The sequence below is a fragment of the Hyperolius riggenbachi genome, chromosome 3 (genome assembly GCF_040937935.1).
Source record: "Hyperolius riggenbachi isolate aHypRig1 chromosome 3, aHypRig1.pri, whole genome shotgun sequence".
In the NCBI taxonomy this organism is placed as follows: domain Eukaryota; kingdom Metazoa; phylum Chordata; class Amphibia; order Anura; family Hyperoliidae; genus Hyperolius; species Hyperolius riggenbachi.
This window is the reverse complement of record NC_090648.1, coordinates 92,490,317-92,513,719: the sequence shown is the minus strand read 5'-3', so window position 1 is coordinate 92,513,719 and position 23,403 is coordinate 92,490,317. Positions and strand designations below refer to the sequence as shown.

Sequence of the window (23,403 nt, the reverse complement as noted above, 5' to 3'; positions counted from 1 at the left end):
GTATGTGTGTGTGTGGAGGGGGGGGGCACTGAGAGGGGCACACTGATTCGCAAGTGGGCCAGTGCCCCAGCAGCTGGCCCCAGTGTAGCACTGCCACCACTGTGTACAATACAATGTATCTGTGTATGGTTGAGTGTGCAGACCACATTGTACCGCTCTAATCCTAAGTAAAACTTTTCTGGAACCTCATGGTCCTAAAGGGGACTGAGTTTAAAGCCTCTTTAAAGGAATACTATCGATTCACATATTTTTTTTCAATTGACACAGGAATTGTTTGGGAAGTGCTGCTAAGTACTGGTGTATACATTTTAGTAGCAACTTCTTTGTTTACTGTTATCAAAATACATTCAAACTTTACTGACAAAACTGATGGCAGACTGAGCCATGAGGAGAGGGGAAATTCCCCTCACACTTGATCAGTTAACTCTATGTGTAGCTCTGTGTGTGACAGAGAAGAGAGCTCCCAACAGCTGCAGCTTCTGTGTCCTGTGTTTTTGCCTGAGGTGTCTGAAGAGAGCAGAGGAAATTTAACTAATTGTCACCGCTTTTCATACTGTTTTTGCTTTCAGAGTTTGATATGTTTGATATTTGCTTTCTGTAGTCTGATATGCAACTCTGGCTGTGCATTGAAGCAGACACCCCTTCTGCAATTGATTTGTCCCAATATAGCTAAATCCTACCCTCAATAAATTACAGCTTTTGCCTCTGATATTTAACATGAAAAGTAGGAAAATGTTTACACAGCTACTTAGACATTATCTGTACATTGTCATTTTAGAACACTTGGGTATCGATAGTATTCTTTTAATTTGGTTTTAAGGGAAGGAACACACTAGGCAGAATCGCATGAGTTTTCCCCATAGCACATATGGGAAAACACATATGCGATTAGAGTGTTCCTCCCCTAAAAGTTTGAAAATCCAAATTTAAAGAGAACCTGTACTGAGTAAAAATATTTAAAATAAACACATGAGGTAACTTCAAATGAACATTACATAGTTACCTTGCCATCAGTTCCTCTCAGAAGCTCACCATTTTCTTCTGACAATAATCCCATCCAGTTCTGACAATATTTTGTCAGATCTGAAATATATCAGTTGCTGTCAGTAAAATATCAGTTGCTGTCAGTTATAGCTGAGAGGAAAACGGATGTACCAGGTAATGTTCATGTTTCCCTATGGCTCAAGTGGGCGATGTTACAGTTTAACTGTGTGCTGACCAGAAAGCTGTTATGGGGTAATGGCTATTTTCAAAATGGAGGACGGAAAATTCCCTTGATCATAGTGAACAAATAGGACGCGGGACAGGAGAAAGACACTGAGGAGTAGACTACATGGAAGTTAAGTATGACTTGTGTATGCTTATTTTGACTTTTATTTTCAGTACAGGTTTTCTTTAAAGCTTTAACTGCCTCAGGTGCATCATAATGTTTATTCACCTCCCATACAGACAGATCTTTAAAAGGCAACAGCTCTGGTTAGAAGCATTAACCTATTGTACATGTTTTTGTTTTTAAAGGACACCCAAGGCAAAAATAAACTATTGAAATAAACAATTGTATCAATCTTCCTTCTCCTAAAAATGACTTTTTAACAAATTCCATGGTTTTATTTTAAATCTACTTTTTAAATTTTAACTATATTGTTTAATTTTATTGTTTTTGCTCAATGACACATTCATTGAAGTATGCCAGAGCTAAAATCTATGAACTATTGACCCTTTTTATCTCTTTCTTGCTCTTAGAAGCCATTTTCTGCTAGGAAAGTGTTTTATAGTTGGAATTTCTCATCAGTTGGGTCACACTGTAGTTACTTCCTGTCTGAGTCAGGACTGAGATAAAAAGGGGAATTTCTTATCAGTGAGGGTCACACTGTAGTCACTTCCTGTCTGAGTCAGGACTGAGTCAGCCACTTACATACCTGATATTTAACTCTTTCAGGCAGAGAAAGAAAAAAAGGAACACAGCATAGTTATTAGTGTGCTAGGCACTGTACATACCCATGTCTATCTCATCATGTCACATGTCACTTCGGGTATCCTTCTATATTTTATGGCCCTTTCCCACTGGGGCAGTGAGGTATTTTTACTACACCTCACAGCAGGGCAATAAAATGCTATGGGGACTTTAATACAGATGCAGTGTGGCGCAATGCAAAGGAAGTGACGTTTTCGCTGCATCGCTGACGTTAGGACAACTCTACGTTACCGCGCGGTTCTGCATCGACCTGCAGAGACGTGCAGCAGACCCAAAGTTATGTAAGTCTATGGCGATGCATGTATGCTATAATGCCTGCCACAAGTATAACGCGTTGCGCATGTGCGGAAGTGTATTTTAGCAATACCCTTCCGAGCACGTCAACTCTTCACCAACAGAAAGTGAGCGTCACTTCCTACTTGCCCAAGTGCCAGATGTACACCATACCGCTAGTGCCGATCCCCAGTGTGAAACCGGCCTGAATGTGTAGCCCATATACAGATTTTCTAAAACAGGGAATATCCTTTATTTCCAGGTACGATTGGACCGTCCATATTTCTAGTGGCAGCTGCTTACACCGGTTGTGATTACGCTCTAGCCGTGATATTCCTGACATTATCCTCCACGATTGGAGGATGTACCATTTCTGGGTACTCTATAAATCACTTAGATATTGCACCCAAGTAAGTGCTACAATTTCACAATCTATAAGCTGCATTTGTGTGAGAAAAATTCATATAGTCAGGGCTGAATGTGAAATACAGGTCTATATAGAACCACAGCGTTCTTGTGCAAATAATAACAGAAGCACAAGCTACATAATCTTATAGCCTGGTACACACTTTCAAATTTTATTGGCCAATCACTGACCAATTTTACCAACTCCATGAGAGTCCTTTCACTGCGCTGATGGGGTAATTTGCATAACCCCGACCCCCCTCTCGCTCAGTGATGTGCAAACTTCCAAGCAGGAACTACGTCACCTGTATGCTACTGCGACAGTCTATAAAGATTGTTCATGGTGCCGTTGACTCCAGTAGAGTCATGGGCTGCTCAGTACCATGCGCACTGCTCAGCAATGCCTGCAGCTCTGTATCAGCAGGACCACTCCCGTCACATTGTGCCGCTGTGGTCTGTCTAATAGACAGTAATGGCCCCTCAGCCTGTGATGAACTGGCAGTGGAGGAGAGTACGGTGACGCGACGCCGTGGTGAGTGTGAAATGGGCCGTAGGGTCTACAAATATTGAACAGATATTGAATGTTATGAGATTGTGTACATAAACCCTCATACTACATGGAGGTGGCAAATTTGGTCAGTGATTGGCCAATTATAATTTAGAGTTTGTACCAGGCTGTAACCACTTGAGGACCACAGTCTTTTCGCCCCTTAAGGACCAGAGCCTTTTTCTCCATTCAGACCACTGCAGCTTTCACGGTTTATTGCTTGGACATACAACCTACCACCTAAATGAATTGTACCTCCTTTTCTTGTCACTAATACAGCTTTCTTTTGGTGCTATTTGATTGCTGCTGCGAGTTTTAGTTTTTATTATATTCATCAAAAAAGACATGAATTTTGTCAAAAAAATGACTTTTTTAACTTTCTGTGCTGACATTTTTCAAATAAAGTAAAATTTCCTATACATTAGAGCGCGAAAGTTATTCTGCTACATGTCTTTGATAAAAAAACAAACATTCAGGGTATATTTATTGGATTGGGTAAAAGTTATAGCGTTTACAATCTATGGTGCCAAAAGTGAATTTTCCCATTTTGAAGCATCTCTGACTTTTCTGACCACCTGTCATGTTTCGTGAGGTGCTAAAATTCCAGGATAGTATAAATACCCCCCAAATGACCCCATTTTGGAAAGAAGACATCCCAAAGTGTTCACTGAGAGGCATGGTGAGTTCATAGAAGATTTTATTTTTTGTCACAAGTTAGCGGAAAATGACACTTTGTGACAAAAAAAAAAGTTTCCATTTCTTCTAATTTGCGACAAAAAAAAATGAAATCTGCCACGGACTCACTATGCTCCTCTCTGAATACCTTGAAGTGTCTACTTTCCAAAATGTGGTCATTTGTGGGGTGTGTTCACTGTCCTGGGATTTTGGGGGGTGCCTAATTGTAAGCACCCCTGTAAAGCCTAAAGGTGCTCATTGGACTTTGGGCCCCTTAGCGCAGTTAGGCTGCAAAAAAAGTGCCACACATGTGGTATTGCCGTACTCAGGAGAAGTAGTATAATGTGTTTTGGGGTGTATTTTTACACATACCCATGCTAGGTGGGAGAAATATGTAAATGACAATTTTTTGATTTTTTTTTACACACAATTGTCCATTTACAGAGATTCTTCTCCCACTCAGCATGGGTATGTGTAAAAATACACCCCAAAACACATTATACTACTTCTCCTGAATACGGTGATACCACACGTGTGGCACTTTTTTGCACCCTAACTGCGTTAAGGGGCCCAAAGTCCAATGAGTACCTTTAGGATTTCACAGGTCATTTTGCGACATTCGGTTTTGAGACTACTCCTCACGGTTTAGGGCCCCTAAAATGCCAGGACAGTATAGGAACCCCACAAATGACCCTATTTTAGAACAACTGTTCTTCTGGGGACTACAATGTTTTCTTTAATTTCCGGGAACAAAAGGATCTCCCTTCAGCAGCCAACTTACACAGAAGTATGAACTGCAACCTGAAAGGGACCATTTGGTTCTACTGTTGGCAGAGGAAACTGGAGCACAACGGGACAACAGACAGCCAGGCACCACTGTGGGCATATATTTAATAACTATACTTTCTTATTTTTGCTTTTCTTAAGAGATACTGTACTTATGATTAACTTATCATTTGATTGGTAAGGTCCCGCTGAGTATCCCTAAATTGAATTGATGAAGCTGGCATACCCAGCAACCGAGTCATTAAACTTCTCAGTAATGAAATGCCCTACAATATTCATGTCTGCTATCAGTGCGATCTATATTCTTTGGGGATTGTGAATTTGTTATTATTGTTTGGGTGTGATGAACGTGGTCTGAAATATGAAAATGTCATATATTTTGGATTTAAAGACTCCCGCCAAAACCCCCAAACCCCAGTCCAGGGGCTGGCTCTGAGATCCGCCCTCCGAGTAGATCTGTATAAAAGAAACAAAGCATTTTCGGCAAACAATTTTCCAATTAACATCATATAAGGATTGCAAGCAGTTGGCAAGAGAACCCCCAGGCCAGCTGCCATTTTGACAGACTTTTATTCTGTAACAAAAGATCCCTCCATATTGCTTGGATTTTCCATATAGGACATATTTCTCCCAAAACTTTAAGTTTTCATTTTCTTTTGTTTTTTCCTTTTATTTTACCTGCGCTATTCTCTGTATAATTGTAACTTTTTTTTTTTTTTTATTCTTTATTTATCCAACAATAAATATTTTCCATCATCTTACAAAAAGGAACAAAGAGATACCAGTACAACATCTTATACATATATTCCTGAAGCTATCCCTACCTCCCCCCCCCCCCCTCTTCCCCAAGTCTGACCCACCTCCACTGTTCCCAGGGCAATTCTTCTTCTCTCACCTCTTCCTACTCCATTTCTTATTAGCCCTGCCTCCTTCCTAACATTTCTCCCATCTTGGGGAAAAGCGCTTTCCCTATCCTCAGTTTACATTACCCTCTAAGAGGCACTGGTATAAGATTAGAACCACCACCCAAAAGTTTAGATCACACCCAGTGCAATGAGTAGATACCCACCAGTCCCATCTGTTTTTCTCTTCTCGCAGACCAAGATTTATACATAGTGGCCTCAGCCCCGGTGCTCCACCGTGTGCCACCTCCACCAACCACTCGGCCTCCAGCAGATACCTGTGAACTAAGGCCTATGTCTCCCTGCCCATAGGCGAGCCTCCCATCTCCTTCTGGGCGCTATGTCATACCCTTCTCATACTCTTCTGTTTCTCTGAATTCTAACCATTTATCCCACCCCCGATTTTCTCTTCCCTTAATTATACTTGAAAGTTCTTCCATCTGGTAAATTTGGTCAATTTCTATGAACCATTCCCTTATGGAGGGAGCCTGTTGACACTTCCAATTTCTTGCAACTAAAATTCGAGAGGCATTAATTAAGTGCATCCCCAGAGACCCTCTGTATATATAAATTATTGATATTGCATTCATAATAAAAGTCATTTTCTCACCTGCAAACATGCTTTAAGCCATGCAGAAGAATACTAGCCTTTCTGAAGATTCGCTACCTGAAAGATTGTATTGTTTTAGTCTTTAACAGTCTTTATTTGCAGATTTAGAACAGTCTCAGCCTGTAAATGGGAGTGGTGGCAGCCCTGTACTCAAAATATTGTGTAGTAAAGTGTTTGTGTCGCTCGCACGCTTCCTCCTAGTCTTTTTGCTGCCCAATTCCAGTGGTTTCAATGCATCGATTGCATTCACGAGGTTGGACAGTCTGTAGGTTGAAGTAGATTGGAAGGCATTGAGCGGTCCGGCCACTAGGGGGCGTGTGACAGCACCCAGCACCGGGAGCATGAACGAGGATACGCGTGGCCAGGGCAGCGCAGGCGCAGTGGGCGTTGACAGGCTCAGTGGCCGAAACCAAAAATGAGCTGTAGCGGGGGACTGGAGGATTGCTAAGTACCAACACGGGCACAGGGCGACTGCAGGGGAACAGTAGAAGCCCCAGGTAACTAAAACTGCCTTTTTATAGAAAACTTTAAGTATTCTTTTAAATGTCTTTCTCTGTTCTTGCAGGATGTGTGCACCCTTCAGTATAATTTATGACACGTGTTGTGTTGAGCTGAGGACTTATAGATAGAGAAAGGATAAATTATGCAGCAATGCAGACTGTCCTGTGTTCACAAATATAGTAATTGTGACCTCACATTTCTCCTGTTTTACAGCTTTGCGGGTTTGTTGCTCGGAATCACAAATACAATTGCTACAATTCCTGGCATGGTGGCACCCATAACTGCTAAAAGTTTAACTCGTGAAGTAAGTGTGGATGGAAGATTTTTATAGGAACAGGTTATAGTCTTGATTCATCAAAATTCAAAAAGGAAATGATACCAAAGGAAGATTTTTGTTTCCCTTTATTGTTTTGTAAAGCCAAGCAGCTAAAAAATACTTTTGGATAGTGTGAAAAGAGGTTAGATTTCCCTTTTAATCCCTCCTGCCCTTCTATTGACCTCCATGGCTTCCAGGTAGTCCCATGTATAGCAAATGAGGCACAGCAATAAAAAGTTGACAGTAGCTCCAACACTTTCTGTCACGTCCCACATGCTGTTTATTTTTACGGTTGAGCTTTTGGTGTGCCTTGCTAGATTGACGCTAGTTTGTTTCCTTTCTCCCCCTGTAGCTGGGCTCCTCCTCCTCCAGGCTCAGGCTTAGTTTCACTTTTTTTCCTTGGTTCATTAAGAATGAAACCCAGCATTTCTACTTTGCTCTAATAGATTATTTACAGCATTTTATATACAACCAGCATTTTTTTTTTTTTTACTAGAACTGCATTCAAAGGGTTAACACAGGCTTTAGAAGCTTCCCTTCCAGCAGAGCTGGCCGATTCGGAAACTTTACATAATGTTATCTAGTGTTTAATTGTATCAAGTCAGGAATGTAAACAAAGCCTTCTCTCACACCAAGGAGTCTCACAAAGACAGTGAGACAAGCATAAAGGTCCGTACACACGCCGGACTGAAGGCAACAACGGGTCTGTCGTCACCTCCCGCTGGGCGGGTTTTCAGCAGACAGTCCGGCGTGTGTACAGTCTGTCGGCGGACTGATACGGCTGTTTCTGAGTGATCCGCCGGGCGGATCGCTCAGAAACAGACGTATCAGTCTGCAGACAGACTGTACACACGCCGGACTGTCGCTGGAACGCCCACCCAGCGGGAGGTGACGACAGACCCGTCGTTGCATGCAGTCCGGCGTGTGTACGGACCTTTGTGCTTTCTGATTAAGTTAGAGGATGAATAAAGCAGTTATAAATAAAACGCAAAGTCAGCTCTCAGAGTAAAATTAGTGTATTTTAGGAATGTATAATTTCTAAATGAATAATAATACTTATGCACAAAAGCAAATATGCTAACCGTATGGCATATAAAAAGTAAGAAAACATGTTTTTATTGAATATTATGTCAGAATTTTATACTGCTTTAACAGAGTACATGGGGTAGGCAGGTATCTTCCAGTCATGTTTTACTATGAATTATGGCACTGTGCAGATGTTTCACTTATTTTTCATCTGTGAAAAAGATTTACTGTCCATACTGCACTAATTGAATGTCTACTCCATTTTGTCTATCAGGGACACTGTAATGTGAGCTGACTTGGTATAGTTTAGGATTACATACATAGACTCTTTTATTTCACTATGCTACAGAAATGGTTGAATTTGTTGCTGTCCCTGTTGAAGTAGAGTTTTTTAATCAGGAAAGGTAAGGAAGGAAGTTTATCAGATAGGGACACTGACAACAGTAAAAACTCAGAATAATCTGTTTGTACACTAGCTTTTTTCTACCAGAGGCTAACTAATGCAAAATGGACGTTTTAAAACAACTGTTTTGCATCAGCAGATGATCGCAATATGCCCACGGGTGTTATTGGGGGGCCCGTGCTCCTACAAGTGCACACGTGTGCCCGCTTAAAGATAATCCGAGACATGCATCAGGGGGGCAGATGGGACACAGAGTCATGTTCTCTGCCTCATGACATGCCTCTGTGTCCCCCCACTGCTGCTCTCTGCCCCCCCCCCACCACCGCGCTATAGCCCCCTGAAATTAGCGACAATATTTGTTGCTATCTCGGAGGGTATTGGGAGGAGAGGGATTCCCTGCTCAAAACGCCCACTAGGGACTTCCCCGAAGGCTTTCCAGAGCTGCTATTGGGCAGCTCTCTCTCCCTGGCCCTGCCCTTTGCCGATCCCCTGCCTCCCTGTGCGCTGGGAGAGAAAGATCTCTCCCCTTCCAGCGTCGTGACCAGTGTCGGACTGGGCGGTGGAAAAGCTGAGGAAATTCACCTGCTGGCCAAGTAGCAGTAACCCTGTGTTATCTCTCCCAATAGAAACCTGCAGCAAGTCCTCACTGTGAGCAGCAACACCTGATTACTGCTGCTTGGCCAGCAAGTGGATTTCCTCAGCTTTCCCAGTTCTTAGTCCGACACTGGTCGTAACCCACAGGTCACGAAAAAACGTAAGAAAGCCCTAGCAGGCCGACGGAGCTGGGTGGATGGAGGCTACCCGATCCATCCAGCCCCCGGATCAGATAGTCTTGTTTTTTTAAATTATATGAGCCCACCTCGGGCTCTCTTTAACGCCGCCAATGGTTTGGCGTTAAGTAGTTAATTATAAGGTAATTAGACCTTCAAATACCAGCTTCATCTTACAAGTGAATGGTTGTGCACCAAACCACAGCATACATTTCCAAGAGTTAGAAACGCGTATGTATTTGTAATAATATAAGTCTCCAATGTGAAAGTACTTAAAGGACTGGGACCAGTGGCTTAACTAAGAAGCTTGGGGCTCCAATGTGAATTTTACATAGGGCCCCAAACACTGCAGCACCAAAACCTACCAAGGACAGCTGCAGTGTCAGAGAGGTGTAATCAGAGTAAGGAAACCGTTTGTTCATTATTACCACTATGCAATGCACATATGGAGGTGTTCATTGCCAGCATTGCACCGGTGAAAAGTTAAAGAGACTCTGTAACAAAATTTTCAGCCTTATTTCTTCTATCCTATAAGTTCCTATACCTGTTCTAATGTGCTCTGGATTACGGCAGCCTTTTCTAGTTGCACTGTCTCTGTAATATATCTAATTTTCTTTTCTTTGTCAAGCTTTGTCGACCCAAAGAGGAATGCACTGCCTCTGCTGTGATAGGGAGAAGATATGCATCCCCCCTCCACGCCTCCTGCAGGCTCTGTGTGTGTGCTTTGTTTATTTTTCACAGACAGGTCTCTGCTCTCAATTTCAGCTTGTCTGAGGGGGAAGGGGGTTGCCTATGCTGAGAAACTGTGAGAATCCCTGACTGGAGTTCACTATGTAATAAAAACTTCTAGTATACTGTAACATGAGATATATATATATATATATATATATACACACACACAAACATTAGTGATGGGCGAACATCCAGATGTTCGGGTTCGGGGGGGTTCGGCCGAACATGCCCCCGATATTCGGCATGTTCGGGCCAAACCCCGAACCCAACCCTAACATGTCCCTTTGGGGCCCCTATAGGGCCCCAGCATAAAGGGAGAGCATGCCCCGAGCACGGGGGGGGGTCGAAAATGGCCCCCTCCCCGCTAAGCTCTCCCTTCTGCTGGACCCTATAAAATTAAATCTGAGGCCCCGAAGGTACCTTGCAGGCTGGCAGGAGGAGGGCAGGAAGCGGGCAGCCGGAGAGCATAGGCGCTAGTACCATCTGATACTTCCGCCCTCTCTCTGACGCACTTCCTGTTTACATTTGTAAGTCACGTCAAGAGAGAGCAGAAGTACCACGATGACGCGTACAAGGGTACGCGTCATCTACATGATGACACGTACCCTCGTACGCGTCATCGCGGTACTCCTGCTGTCTCTTGACGCGACTTACAAAAGTAAACAGGAAGTGCGTCAGAGAGAGGGCGGAAGTACCAGATGGTACTAGCGCCTATACTCTCCGGCTGCCCGCTTCCTGCCCTCCTCCTGCCAGCCTGCAAGGTACCTTTGGGGGACTTAGATTTAATTTTATAGGGTCCAGCAGAAGGGAGAGCTTAGCGGGGAGGGGTGGGGGGCATTTCCGACCCCCCCCCCCGCGCTCGGGGCATGCTCTCCCTTTATGCTGGGACCCTATAGGGGGCTATGTTCGGCCGGACACGGCTGTGTTCGGCCGAACAAAGAAGGCCTGTTTGGGTTCGGGCAGCGTGGCCGAGCACCATCCCGAACACCATGAGGTGTTCGGGGGGTGCCGAACCGAACCCGAACAGGCCAAAATCCGGGCGAACCCAAACAGTGGCGAACACTGTTCGCCCATCACTAACAAACATCACTTCCTGGTTAGCGGCCATGTTTTTTGTTTGTAAACACTGCCTAAAACTGGCAATTAAAAGCTAGGATTGCAGCGGGGAGCAACGGAAACGGCAGACAGTGATCCAGGAGATCACAGTGACTCAATTGGTATGTTTTTTATTGTACAAATCGGTCAGTACAGATTCTCTTTAATAAGAAGTATGAATGAGGGCACCTAGTGGGCCCCATCTAGTCCAAGGGCCCCAGTGCTGCCACAACCTCTGTATCCCCTATTGCTACGCCACTGCCTGGGACCCACAGGAGCTGTTTTAGCTACGCAAAATTCCAAGTTTTGCACAATTCCATTGCAAAGTCGAAGCCTTTCATGAAAAAATATTTTGCTGCTCTATGACTAAATGACATCGTTATGACTTGTTTGTGGTTTACTGCATCGTGTGGTTATAGTTCCTGATGTACATGTTTGTTTATGAGAATTTTCATTATATGAAGCGAATACTCTAGATCATACGTGGTAATAAATTTAGCCCCAAAGTGATTTACCCACTTTGCATTATGTTTGGCCCACTCTAGACTACCAAGAAAGCTATATTGGTGGTGAAGCCCTAGATCACCAGGGAAGCCATATGGGGGAAGAAGAGAGGACCACTAGACACAGGGGAACTGTATAGGGGAGGGAGGGGGCCATTAGACACTTGGGAACTTTATAAGGGAGAAAGGTGACCAGTAGACATTGAGGCCTGCAACTAGGTCCTAGTGTTCAATTTCGGCCCACTTTGTATTTGAATTTGACACCCCAGCTCTAGATGTTATTTCCTGTGTATGATGCTGATGTGTTGTTTTATTTTTTGCAGAACACAGTGGAGCAGTGGAGGATGGTTTTCTATATTGCTGCTGCCATAAATCTGGCTGGAGCTCTGTTCTATTTGGCCTTCGCCAGTGGTTCAGTGCAGGACTGGGCTATGGACAACAACAAACCACAGAAGAGCTAAGAGACATTGAGAACACTTGCAAATAGCTTTCACTTATGTTATTGTTATATACAGTTGTATTAATGTTATTGTTATATACAGTATATATCTTCTTCAGTTGCATTTGGAGTTCAGCAATCGTATTATTGTTTAGGGGATCCAGTAGGCTGAACCAGATATCATATGTAGCAGCACAGTGGTGTAGTGAATAGCACTCTTGCCTTGCAGTGCTGGGTCCCCGGATTGTATCCCAGTCAGTGCATCATCAGCACAGAGTTTGTATGTTCTCCCTGCATCTGCATGGGTTTCCTCCGGGCACTCCAGTTTCCTCCTACATCCCAAAAACATACAGATAAGATAATTGGCTTCCTCCTAAATTGGCCCTAGACTGCGAAGCAAACACTACACAATACATACATAGACATGTGACTATGGTAAGGATTAGATAGTAAGCCTCTCTGAGGGACAGTTAGTAACAAGACCATATACTCTGTACAGCGCTGCAGAAGATAATAAATAATATATAACTATTGTATGTAATATGCTATATAAATACAAAGTAATAAAATAATATCTTTCTTATATGTGATATTGTCAATCTGAGGTGAAGAGAAATTGTCTCGAATAAGCCAGTTGGCCAGTTGGTGTCCGCCCACTCAATAAACTGGTAAGTGGTTCTTTGGCTGCTATATGCAGAAGTAATTAACATGAAATGGGGCCCTAGGCTATACATTCTTTACAGCTAACCTCTGACCTTAGTGGCATAGTGGGTGGTGGTGATCTGGAAGGAACATAGAACCCCTCCTGCCACCACCATAATGACATAGCAGTGGGTGAATGTATATGTTTACTTCATATGATTTATGTGCCACAATTTTAGGAGCCCTTTACCAGGTCACAAGTAAAAAGAGTCATTCCCGGTAGTTTGTCCCTCAGGACATTAGCCCACCAGATTTGCTCCTTGCACGTGACAAAAGTCTGCTGCAATGGCATATTGCTTGTGAAGAAGAATCTTCTGCCAAACATACCATTGGTCAGCTTAGCTTGTCTATGCAATTTATTAGGCACTTCATGTTCTCACAGTGTCAGGTTATTAATATTCTTTATTTAGAAGCACTAACATCGTAGATAATACTGATCATCACACAATGAAGGAAGATTACAAGCTTGGGTTAGTCAATCACAGAATCATGATGACACACAAGGATAGGTGCACTTTGCCCCCAAAAGGCTTACAATCTAAAATAAGCTGTAATAGATACTATATGTAAAGGCCCATACCAACAATGCAATTTTTGCAATTTTTTTTTCACGACAAATGATTTCTTTTTGCAATATCACGCAACATTGTTTGACAACAAATTGTTAAACAATCAAAGAATGTAAATGAAGCGGCGCTTTAGGGGTTAACTAAGCTGCAGGTTCCAAACAGGGGGTTCCCAAAACCCCTAAAATAAAATACAGAAAATTATGAATCAAGGAACATGCGCTAATATATGCTATTTTCTTTTATTCTAAATATACTTTTTCCATAAAATGACAATAAAACAGTATAAAATTCCTATAATCACCCTTACTAATTATGCATTATACACACTCTCATTCATACCATCCACATTCAAGAAATTCTCCAGATCTCGGAAAATTAACTAAAAAAGGATTAAGCAAATCCCAAATCTTGTGCAAAACTTTCAGATCCACAGTCAATATTGTGATCAGAAGAAAAGGGGATTAATTATCCAATATGCATAAAATAGATTGCAATCAATTGTGGGCGTAATCTAGGTTGCAAGACTCCCAACCGTTAAGTCTGTTACTGTGGGACCCGTCTTGTTAGTATACAACGGGTTTGGTGTAAGTCTTTTATACTTCTTCAAATAATAATTAGGTACATTGTCTCATCAAGGGATACCTTTAAACAGTCTGGTGTCACTCCGTTTGTACAGCTGCGTATACAGCTAAAAGACTTCTGAGCTCTGGCTCTCCGTGTAGCTGTTCTGCAGTATCCGTGGGCATGCGTCAATTCCTACTGCTAGTTCCAGGACGACGCTCGCTCTTCCGGATCTCACCGCTATCAGCTGCTTTTCGGTGACGTCACCTTAAAGATAGAGGAGCTTGTGTATATGTGATTGGCCGCTGAGCGCTTCCACAGCCTTCCACACTCCTGAATCCTTCATAAAACTGAGAATATAATCTTATTTACACCTCAACGCGTTTCTGCTAATAAACGTTAGCCTTCTTCAGGAGGAACAGTCTCATTTCACCGGAGTCGTCTGTTATACTGGTTGTCCTGACCATAAAGCCGCCCATATATAGGATTCTCTCCTCCCACAATCCAAGCATTGTGGGTATATGCAAATTAATCTCTCTACCTGTTTTAACCTCTTCCATACCCTCATTCAATCCATCCTATATTCACATACATGTGAGCAGCAATTGCAAGGGTTAATTGTTAAAAACATATTATTTAAAAAAATGCAAAAGTTTCCATCTCGCTATTTAACCCTTTAGGGATTAATGTATCCAATTGGAAGATCCACTTAGACTCATTCCTAGACATTTTCTTAATAAAATCACCCCCTCTTAAAGAGGAACTCCAGTGAAAATAATTTAATATAAAAAGGTGCTTAATTTTTACAATAATTATGTATACATGATTTAGTCAGAGTTTGCTCATTGTAAAATCTTTCCTCTCCCAGATTCACATTCTGACATGTATTACATGGTGACATTGTTACTGTGGGCAGATTATGTAGCTGTTCTGGCTTTAACAGACAGCTATAAACAGCCATTTCCTGTGTGTGTCATTGTTACATTGTGGCAGTTTTCCCAGAGTACCGTACGGTACCAGAGCCTCTTGTGGGAGGGGTTTCAGCACAAATTCAGTCATACAGCGCCCCCTGATGGTCTGTTTGTGAAAATCATTATATTTTTCATGTAAAAGTGGGTATCAGCTACTGATTGGGATAAAGTTCAATTCTTGGTCGGAGTTTCTCTTTAAGCTTTTCTTTATCACTTCCAGACCAAAAAAGATGGTACCTCTTAGGGTTCCCCCATGTTTCTCTTTATAATGGTTAGAGAGTGGGTGTTTTTCATTTTTCTTTATGATGTTCTTAAAATGTTCACCAAAACGTGTATGTAGTGCCCGTTTGGTTCTACCTACATACAATTTACAGCATGGACACTGTATACAATATATGACCCCACTGGTATTACAGGTAATAGAGTCTTTAATTTTATAGCACACCCCACCTGCTGTTGTCACTTCCATAATTCTACCAGGGTTGTGTGTCGCTTTACAGCCAACACACAAACCACATCTGATGAATCCATTTTTCCTTTTCGATTCTGTTACATCTCTTTTACTTTCATTTGCAGCTGTAGCTATTGATAGCCCAATATTTGGAGCCTTTCTGAAAATTAGTCTAGGGATTTCCGGCAATAAGTCACCCAAGATTTTATCCTCTTTTAATACCCTCCAATGTTTTTTCACAATACCTGCTATCGATTTCGATTGAGAGGTATATTGGAGGACCAGAGGAAGATCCACATTACTTTTTTCTGTCTTGACTTTTGGAGCCAACAAATCTTCTCGACTCTGTTTCTCTATAAGGCTTCTAGATTCCTCAATCTGGTCTCTTGGGTAACCTTTTTCCAGAAGACAGTCCATTAGTCCATCCGCTTCTATATTGTAATTTGTTATCTCTGTGCAATTACGGCGTAGCCTCGTGAACTGTCCCCTGGGAATACCATTTAGCCACCTTGGCAAATGGCAGCTACTGTAAAGAATATAACTGTTTACGTCAACATTTTTCTGGAAGGTCTTGGTCTTTAAAATTCCTGATTCTATATATATTTCTAAATCCAAGAAATAAATCCTTTGATCACTTATATTTGCAGTGAACTTTATATTCCAGTCATTATCATTAACAGTGCTCACAAATTGTTCCAGTGAGCTTCGGTCACCTTGCCAGATCAGCAGCACATCGTCTATAAAACGACGCCATAGGACCCGGCTCGCACCGGGACCACCCACTCCATATATATTGTGGGTCTCCCAGTAAGACATAAATAAATTTGCGTAAGCCGGTGCGAACCGGGTCCCCATCGCTGTGCCGCTGACCTGCAGGTACCACTCTTCCCCATACTGGAAATAATTATGTTCCAGAATGAATTGTATAGCCTCTAGGATGAAGTCTGACTGCAATGCACTCATGTTCTCATCACCATCCAGATAAAATTTGACCGCTTCCAGTCCTTTCTGGTGTTCTATTATAGTATATAGCGATGTTACATCAAGAGTGCACAACAGCCATCCCTCCTCCCATTTCACACCTTCCAGAATATTTAAAATATGTTTGGTATCCTCCAGATAGGCTTCAGTTTCCTTAGTATACTTTTGTAAAAAAGAGTCCACATATCTAGAAAGGTTAGAGGTTAGGGACCCTACCCCGGATACAATGGGTCTGCCAGGAGGGGCTTGTATACACTTATGGACCTTCGGCAGGTGATAGAATAAGGGTTTTCTAGGAAACCTCACGTTCAAATATTCATATTCTTTCAATGACAAAATGTTCTGATCAAATCCCTTATCTAATAATGTTTTTAATTCCTTCTCAAATCCAAAGATGGGGTCACTCCTCATAACATGATATGTATTTTCATCTCCCAACAATCTCATTGCTTCCTGATGGTATGCACTCGTATCTTGTACAACAATGCCTCCACCCTTGTCCGCTGGCCGTACAGTGATCGCTGGATCTTCGCGTATTTTTCTTATAGCTGCCCTTTCTCCTTTTGTTAAATTGTCATTATATATTTTCTTAGGTTTTAGGCATCTAATGTCTCGCTCTACAAGATTCTCAAACGCGGTCATTGCGTCACTGTATTCACTCAGCGGAAAAAAGGTTGAGGGTCTTTTTAAAGATGTATGTTGAAAGGTATTTTGCTGTGTTTCTTCCTGTATAGGCCTTTTCAGGAAATATTTCTTTAAGCATATCTTCCGCATAAATTTCTTTATGTCGACATATGTGTCAAATTGATTTATTTTATTACAGGGAGCAAATTTTAAGCCCTTTTTCAAGAGACTCACTTCCTCTTTTGTTAATTGGCGTTCACTGATGTTGAATATACCTCCCCCCCCTTGTTCATCTCCCCCCATTTGGTTACCCTCTTCCAGTACTGTCACCTTTTTTGATTTCCTCCTCCCCCCCCTACACCCCCTTTTCCGGGGATTGGCCGGGGTGTCCGTAAAAAATATTGGCTGATGGAATTCCTTGGGGGCTCAACTATAATATTATGACTATTTTTCGGTTTTATAAAATCCTTATTCCTCCGATGTGACATTTGGGGATTTCGATGTGTAGGTGCCGGTGATTGTCTGGGTCTACTGTTATTTTTTCTGAAACTTCTCTGCCTAGTGAGGGGTGGTCCACTTGGGGTTCTGTTTCTATCTACTGGATTTCTATTTATACCCGAGTTACCCGACAATGGTGTAAATCTATTGGAGATTGGTATATTCATTGTTATTGGGTTGGGATTAGCTTGATTCATTATATTTATCTTTCCCTGGCTGTCTATTAGTCTATTACCACTTCTATCATGACTTGTTTGGTTAGGTCGTAGACCCTCTTCCCAAACTATTGAATGTTGTGACTTTGTACATTCTCCCCTTTCCTCCTCCAAGTCTGACTCCTCTGTGGTGTCAGCTTCACTAATGTCCACATAATCTTGCAAGAGTGAATACTTACCCACTGTCTCTTCCATATTTTCTCCAGTTTCATCAATTGTCTCTAGGGTTCCTATCTCACTTTGAGTGTTATCACCCCCCCTACACTCTTCCATTATTAATTTCGGTTGCTCTCCTGTAACTGGCACCGAGTCTCTAATAAATTTCTTAATTTTTTTGCTGACAATCTCTTTCTCTAATGTTTCAAGCCTAGCTTGTATACTTACCTCTAGACTTTTATAGTCGTTTTGCGATTTATGGGGGACCAATATCTTCTGAATATCCCTGATTTCACCCCCTAATTTTCTAGATTGGGCTTTTCTTGCATCTAAAACAAATTGTGTGGTTTCCATAGAAAACACATGGAACATATAGTCCCATTTTTCCAAAGTTTCCTCATCTGCCAGATCCTCTGATAAAACTTTTGCTACTGCCAAACCCCTCGGGGCAATTTCCCATTGCAAATATCTTTCCAGTGAGGCAACCTCCCATACATTTTTTGTCTCTTTAACCATCAATCTTTCTAATTCTTTCATAGTATGAGTCATGTCATAATGTTCAACTTCTCTTATTACACCATTATCTTGATTAAAAAATTCTCTCACTCTACTACCCTGATTAATCCTAAACTCCCACAAATTACCCCCAGCTGCCATGCCTCTAGGGAATTAGCAATAAAATTATCAAAGAATGTAAATGAAGCGGCGCTTTAGGGGTTAACTAAGCTGCAGGTTCCAAACAGGGGGTTCCCAAAACCCCTAAAATAAAATACAGAAAATTATGAATCAAGGAACATGCGCTAATATATGCTATTTTCTTTTATTCTAAATATACTTTTTCCATAAAATGACAATAAAACAGTATAAAATTCCTATAATCACCCTTACTAATTATGCATTATACACACTCTCATTCATACCATCCACATTCAAGAAATTCTCCAGATCTCGGAAAATTAACTAAAAAAGGATTAAGCAAATCCCAAATCTTGTGCAAAACTTTCAGATCCACAGTCAATATTGTGATCAGAAGAAAAGGGGATTAATTATCCAATATGCATAAAATAGATTGCAATCAATTGTGGGCGTAATCTAGGTTGCAAGACTCCCAACCGTTAAGTCTGTTACTGTGGGACCCGTCTTGTTAGTATACAACGGGTTTGGTGTAAGTCTTTTATACTTCTTCAAATAATAATTAGGTACATTGTCTCATCAAGGGATACCTTTAAACAGTCTGGTGTCACTCCGTTTGTACAGCTGCGTATACAGCTAAAAGACTTCTGAGCTCTGGCTCTCCGTGTAGCTGTTCTGCAGTATCCGTGGGCATACGTCAATTCCTACTGCTAGTTCCAGGACGACGCTCGCTCTTCCGGATCTCACCGCTATCAGCTGCTTTTCGGTGACGTCACCTTAAAGATAGAGGAGCTTGTGTATATGTGATTGGCCGCTGAGCGCTTCCACAGCCTTCCACACTCCTGAATCCTTCATAAAACGGAGAATATAATCTTATTTACACCTCAACGCGTTTCTGCTAATAAACGTTAGCCTTCTTCAGGAGGAACAGTCTCATTTCACCGGAGTCGTCTGTTATACTGGTTGTCCTGACCATAAAGCCGCCCATATATAGGATTCTCTCCTCCCACAATCCAAGCATTGTGGGTATATGCAAATTAATCTCTCTACCTGTTTTAACCTCTTCCATACCCTCATTCAATCCATCCTATATTCACATACATGTGAGCAGCAATTGCAAGGGTTAATTGTTAAAAACATATTATTTAAAAAAAATGCAAAAGTTTCCATCTCGCTATTTAACCCTTTAGGGATTAATGTATCCAATTGGAAGATCCACTTAGACTCATTCCTAGACATTTTCTTAATAAAATCACCCCCTCTTAAGCTTTTCTTTATCACTTCCAGACCAAAAAAGATGGTACCTCTTAGGGTTCCCCCATGTTTCTCTTTATAATGGTTAGAGAGTGGGTGTTTTTCATTTTTCTTTATGATGTTCTTAAAATGTTCACCAATACGTGTATGTAGTGCCCGTTTGGTTCTACCTACATACAATTTACAGCATGGACACTGTATACAATATATGACCCCACTGGTATTACAGGTAATAGAGTCTTTAATTTTATAGCACACCCCACCTGCTGTTGTCACTTCCATAATTCTACCAGGGTTGTGTGTCGCTTTACAGCCAACACACAAACCACATCTGATGAATCCATTTTTCCTTTTCGATTCTGTTACATCTCTTTTACTTTCATTTGCAGCTGTAGCTATTGATAGCCCAATATTTGGAGCCTTTCTGAAAATTAGTCTAGGGATTTCCGGCAATAAGTCACCCAAGATTTTATCCTCTTTTAATACCCTCCAATGTTTTTTCACAATACCTGCTATCGATTTCGATTGAGAGGTATATTGGAGGACCAGAGGAAGATCCACATTACTTTTTTCTGTCTTGACTTTTGGAGCCAACAAATCTTCTCGACTCTGTTTCTCTATAAGGCTTCTAGATTCCTCAATCTGGTCTCTTGGGTAACCTTTTTCCAGAAGACAGTCCATTAGTCCATCCGCTTCTATATTGTAATTTGTTATCTCTGTGCAATTACGGCGTAGCCTCGTGAACTGTCCCCTGGGAATACCATTTAGCCACCTTGGCAAATGGCAGCTACTGTAAAGAATATAACTGTTTACGTCAACATTTTTCTGGAAGGTCTTGGTCTTTAAAATTCCTGATTCTATATATATTTCTAAATCCAAGAAATTAATCCTTTGATCACTTATATTTGCAGTGAACTTTATATTCCAGTCATTATCATTAACAGTGCTCACAAATTGTTCCAGTGAGCTTCGGTCACCTTGCCAGATCAGCAGCACATCGTCTATAAAACGACGCCATAGGACCCGGCTCGCACCGGGACCACCCACTCCATATATATTGTGGGTCTCCCAGTAAGACATAAATAAATTTGCGTAAGCCGGTGCGAACCGGGTCCCCATCGCTGTGCCGCTGACCTGCAGGTACCACTCTTCCCCATACTGGAAATAATTATGTTCCAGAATGAATTGTATAGCCTCTAGGATGAAGTCTGACTGCAATGCACTCATGTTCTCATCACCATCCAGATAAAATTTGACCGCTTCCAGTCCTTTCTGGTGTTCTATTATAGTATATAGCGATGTTACATCAAGAGTGCACAACAGCCATCCCTCCTCCCATTTCACACCTTCCAGAATATTTAAAATATGTTTGGTATCCTCCAGATAGGCTTCAGTTTCCTTAGTATACTTTTGTAAAAAAGAGTCCACATATCTAGAAAGGTTAGAGGTTAGGGACCCTACCCCGGATACAATGGGTCTGCCAGGAGGGGCTTGTATACACTTATGGACCTTCGGCAGGTGATAGAATAAGGGTTTTCTAGGAAACCTCACGTTCAAATATTCATATTCTTTCAATGACAAAATGTTCTGATCAAATCCCTTATCTAATAATGTTTTTAATTCCTTCTCAAATCCAAAGATGGGGTCACTCCTCATAACATGATATGTATTTTCATCTCCCAACAATCTCATTGCTTCCTGATGGTATGCACTCGTATCTTGTACAACAATGCCTCCACCCTTGTCCGCTGGCCGTACAGTGATCGCTGGATCTTCGCGTATTTTTCTTATAGCTGCCCTTTCTCCTTTTGTTAAATTGTCATTATATATTTTCTTAGGTTTTAGGCATCTAATGTCTCGCTCTACAAGATTCTCAAACGCGGTCATTGCGTCACTGTATTCACTCAGCGGAAAAAAGGTTGAGGGTCTTTTTAAAGATGTATGTTGAAAGGTATTTTGCTGTGTTTCTTCCTGTATAGGCCTTTTCAGGAAATATTTCTTTAAGCATATCTTCCGCATAAATTTCTTTATGTCGACATATGTGTCAAATTGATTTATTTTATTACAGGGAGCAAATTTTAAGCCCTTTTTCAAGAGACTCACTTCCTCTTTTGTTAATTGGCGTTCACTGATGTTGAATATACCTCCCCCCCCTTGTTCATCTCCCCCCATTTGGTTACCCTCTTCCAGTACTGTCACCTTTTTTGATTTCCTCCTCCCCCCCCTACACCACCTTTTCCGGGGATTGGCCGGGGTGTCCGTAAAAAATATTGGCTGATGGAATTCCTTGGGGGCTCAACTATAATATTATGACTATTTTTCGGTTTTATAAAATCCTTATTCCTCCGATGTGACATTTGGGGATTTCGATGTGTAGGTGCCGGTGATTGTCTGGGTCTACTGTTATTTTTTCTGAAACTTCTCTGCCTAGTGAGGGGTGGTCCACTTGGGGTTCTGTTTCTATCTACTGGATTTCTATTTATACCCGAGTTACCCGACAATGGTGTAAATCTATTGGAGATTGGTATATTCATTGTTATTGGGTTGGGATTAGCTTGATTCATTATATTTATCTTTCCCTGGCTGTCTATTAGTCTATTACCACTTCTATCATGACTTGTTTGGTTAGGTCGTAGACCCTCTTCCCAAACTATTGAATGTTGTGACTTTGTACATTCTCCCCTTTCCTCCTCCAAGTCTGACTCCTCTGTGGTGTCAGCTTCACTAATGTCCACATAATCTTGCAAGAGTGAATACTTACCCACTGTCTCTTCCATATTTTCTCCAGTTTCATCAATTGTCTCTAGGGTTCCTATCTCACTTTGAGTGTTATCACCCCCCCTACACTCTTCCATTATTAATTTCGGTTGCTCTCCTGTAACTGGCACCGAGTCTCTAATAAATTTCTTAATTTTTTTGCTGACAATCTCTTTCTCTAATGTTTCAAGCCTAGCTTGTATACTTACCTCTAGACTTTTATAGTCGTTTTGCGATTTATGGGGGACCAATATCTTCTGAATATCCCTGATTTCACCCCCTAATTTTCTAGATTGGGCTTTTCTTGCATCTAAAACAAATTGTGTGGTTTCCATAGAAAACACATGGAACATATAGTCCCATTTTTCCAAAGTTTCCTCATCCGCCAGATCCTCTGATACAACTTTTGCTACTGCCAAACCCCTCGGGGCAATTTCCCATTGCAAATATCTTTCCAGTGAGGCAACCTCCCATACATTTTTTGTCTCTTTAACCATCAATCTTTCTAATTCTTTCATAGTATGAGTCATGTCATAATGTTCAACTTCTCTTATTACACCATTATCTTGATTAAAAAATTCTCTCACTCTACTACCCTGATTAATCCTAAACTCCCAAAAAATTACCCCCAGCTGCCATGCCTCTAGGGAATTAGCAATAAAATTATCAAAGAATGTAAATGAAGCGGCGCTTTAGGGGTTAACTAAGCTGCAGGTTCCAAACAGGGGGTTCCCAAAACCCCTAAAATAAAATACAGAAAATTATGAATCAAGGAACATGCGCTAATATATGCTATTTTCTTTTATTCTAAATATACTTTTTCCATAAAATGACAATAAAACAGTATAAAATTCCTATAATCACCCTTACTAATTATGCATTATACACACTCTCATTCATACCATCCACATTCAAGAAATTCTCCAGATCTCGGAAAATTAACTAAAAAAGGATTAAGCAAATCCCAAATCTTGTGCAAAACTTTCAGATCCACAGTCAATATTGTGATCAGAAGAAAAGGGGATTAATTATCCAATATGCATAAAATAGATTGCAATCAATTGTGGGCGTAA

At 41.4% G+C, this 23,403-nt stretch overlaps 1 protein-coding gene across 1 annotated transcript in view; it reads left to right on the top strand.

Moving 5' to 3' along the window:
* The window catches only part of LOC137562184 (sialin-like), a 29,856-nt gene extending 17,876 nt beyond the window's left edge, over window positions 1-11,980 (top strand). The window contains exons 8-10 of the mRNA XM_068273515.1: window positions 2,511-2,658; window positions 6,888-6,978; window positions 11,843-11,980. Coding sequence (XP_068129616.1) covers window positions 2,511-2,658; window positions 6,888-6,978; window positions 11,843-11,980 — 377 coding nt within the window. The remainder of the gene's footprint in view (window positions 1-2,510; window positions 2,659-6,887; window positions 6,979-11,842) is intronic.
* Window positions 11,981-23,403: the final 11,423 nt, after the last annotated feature.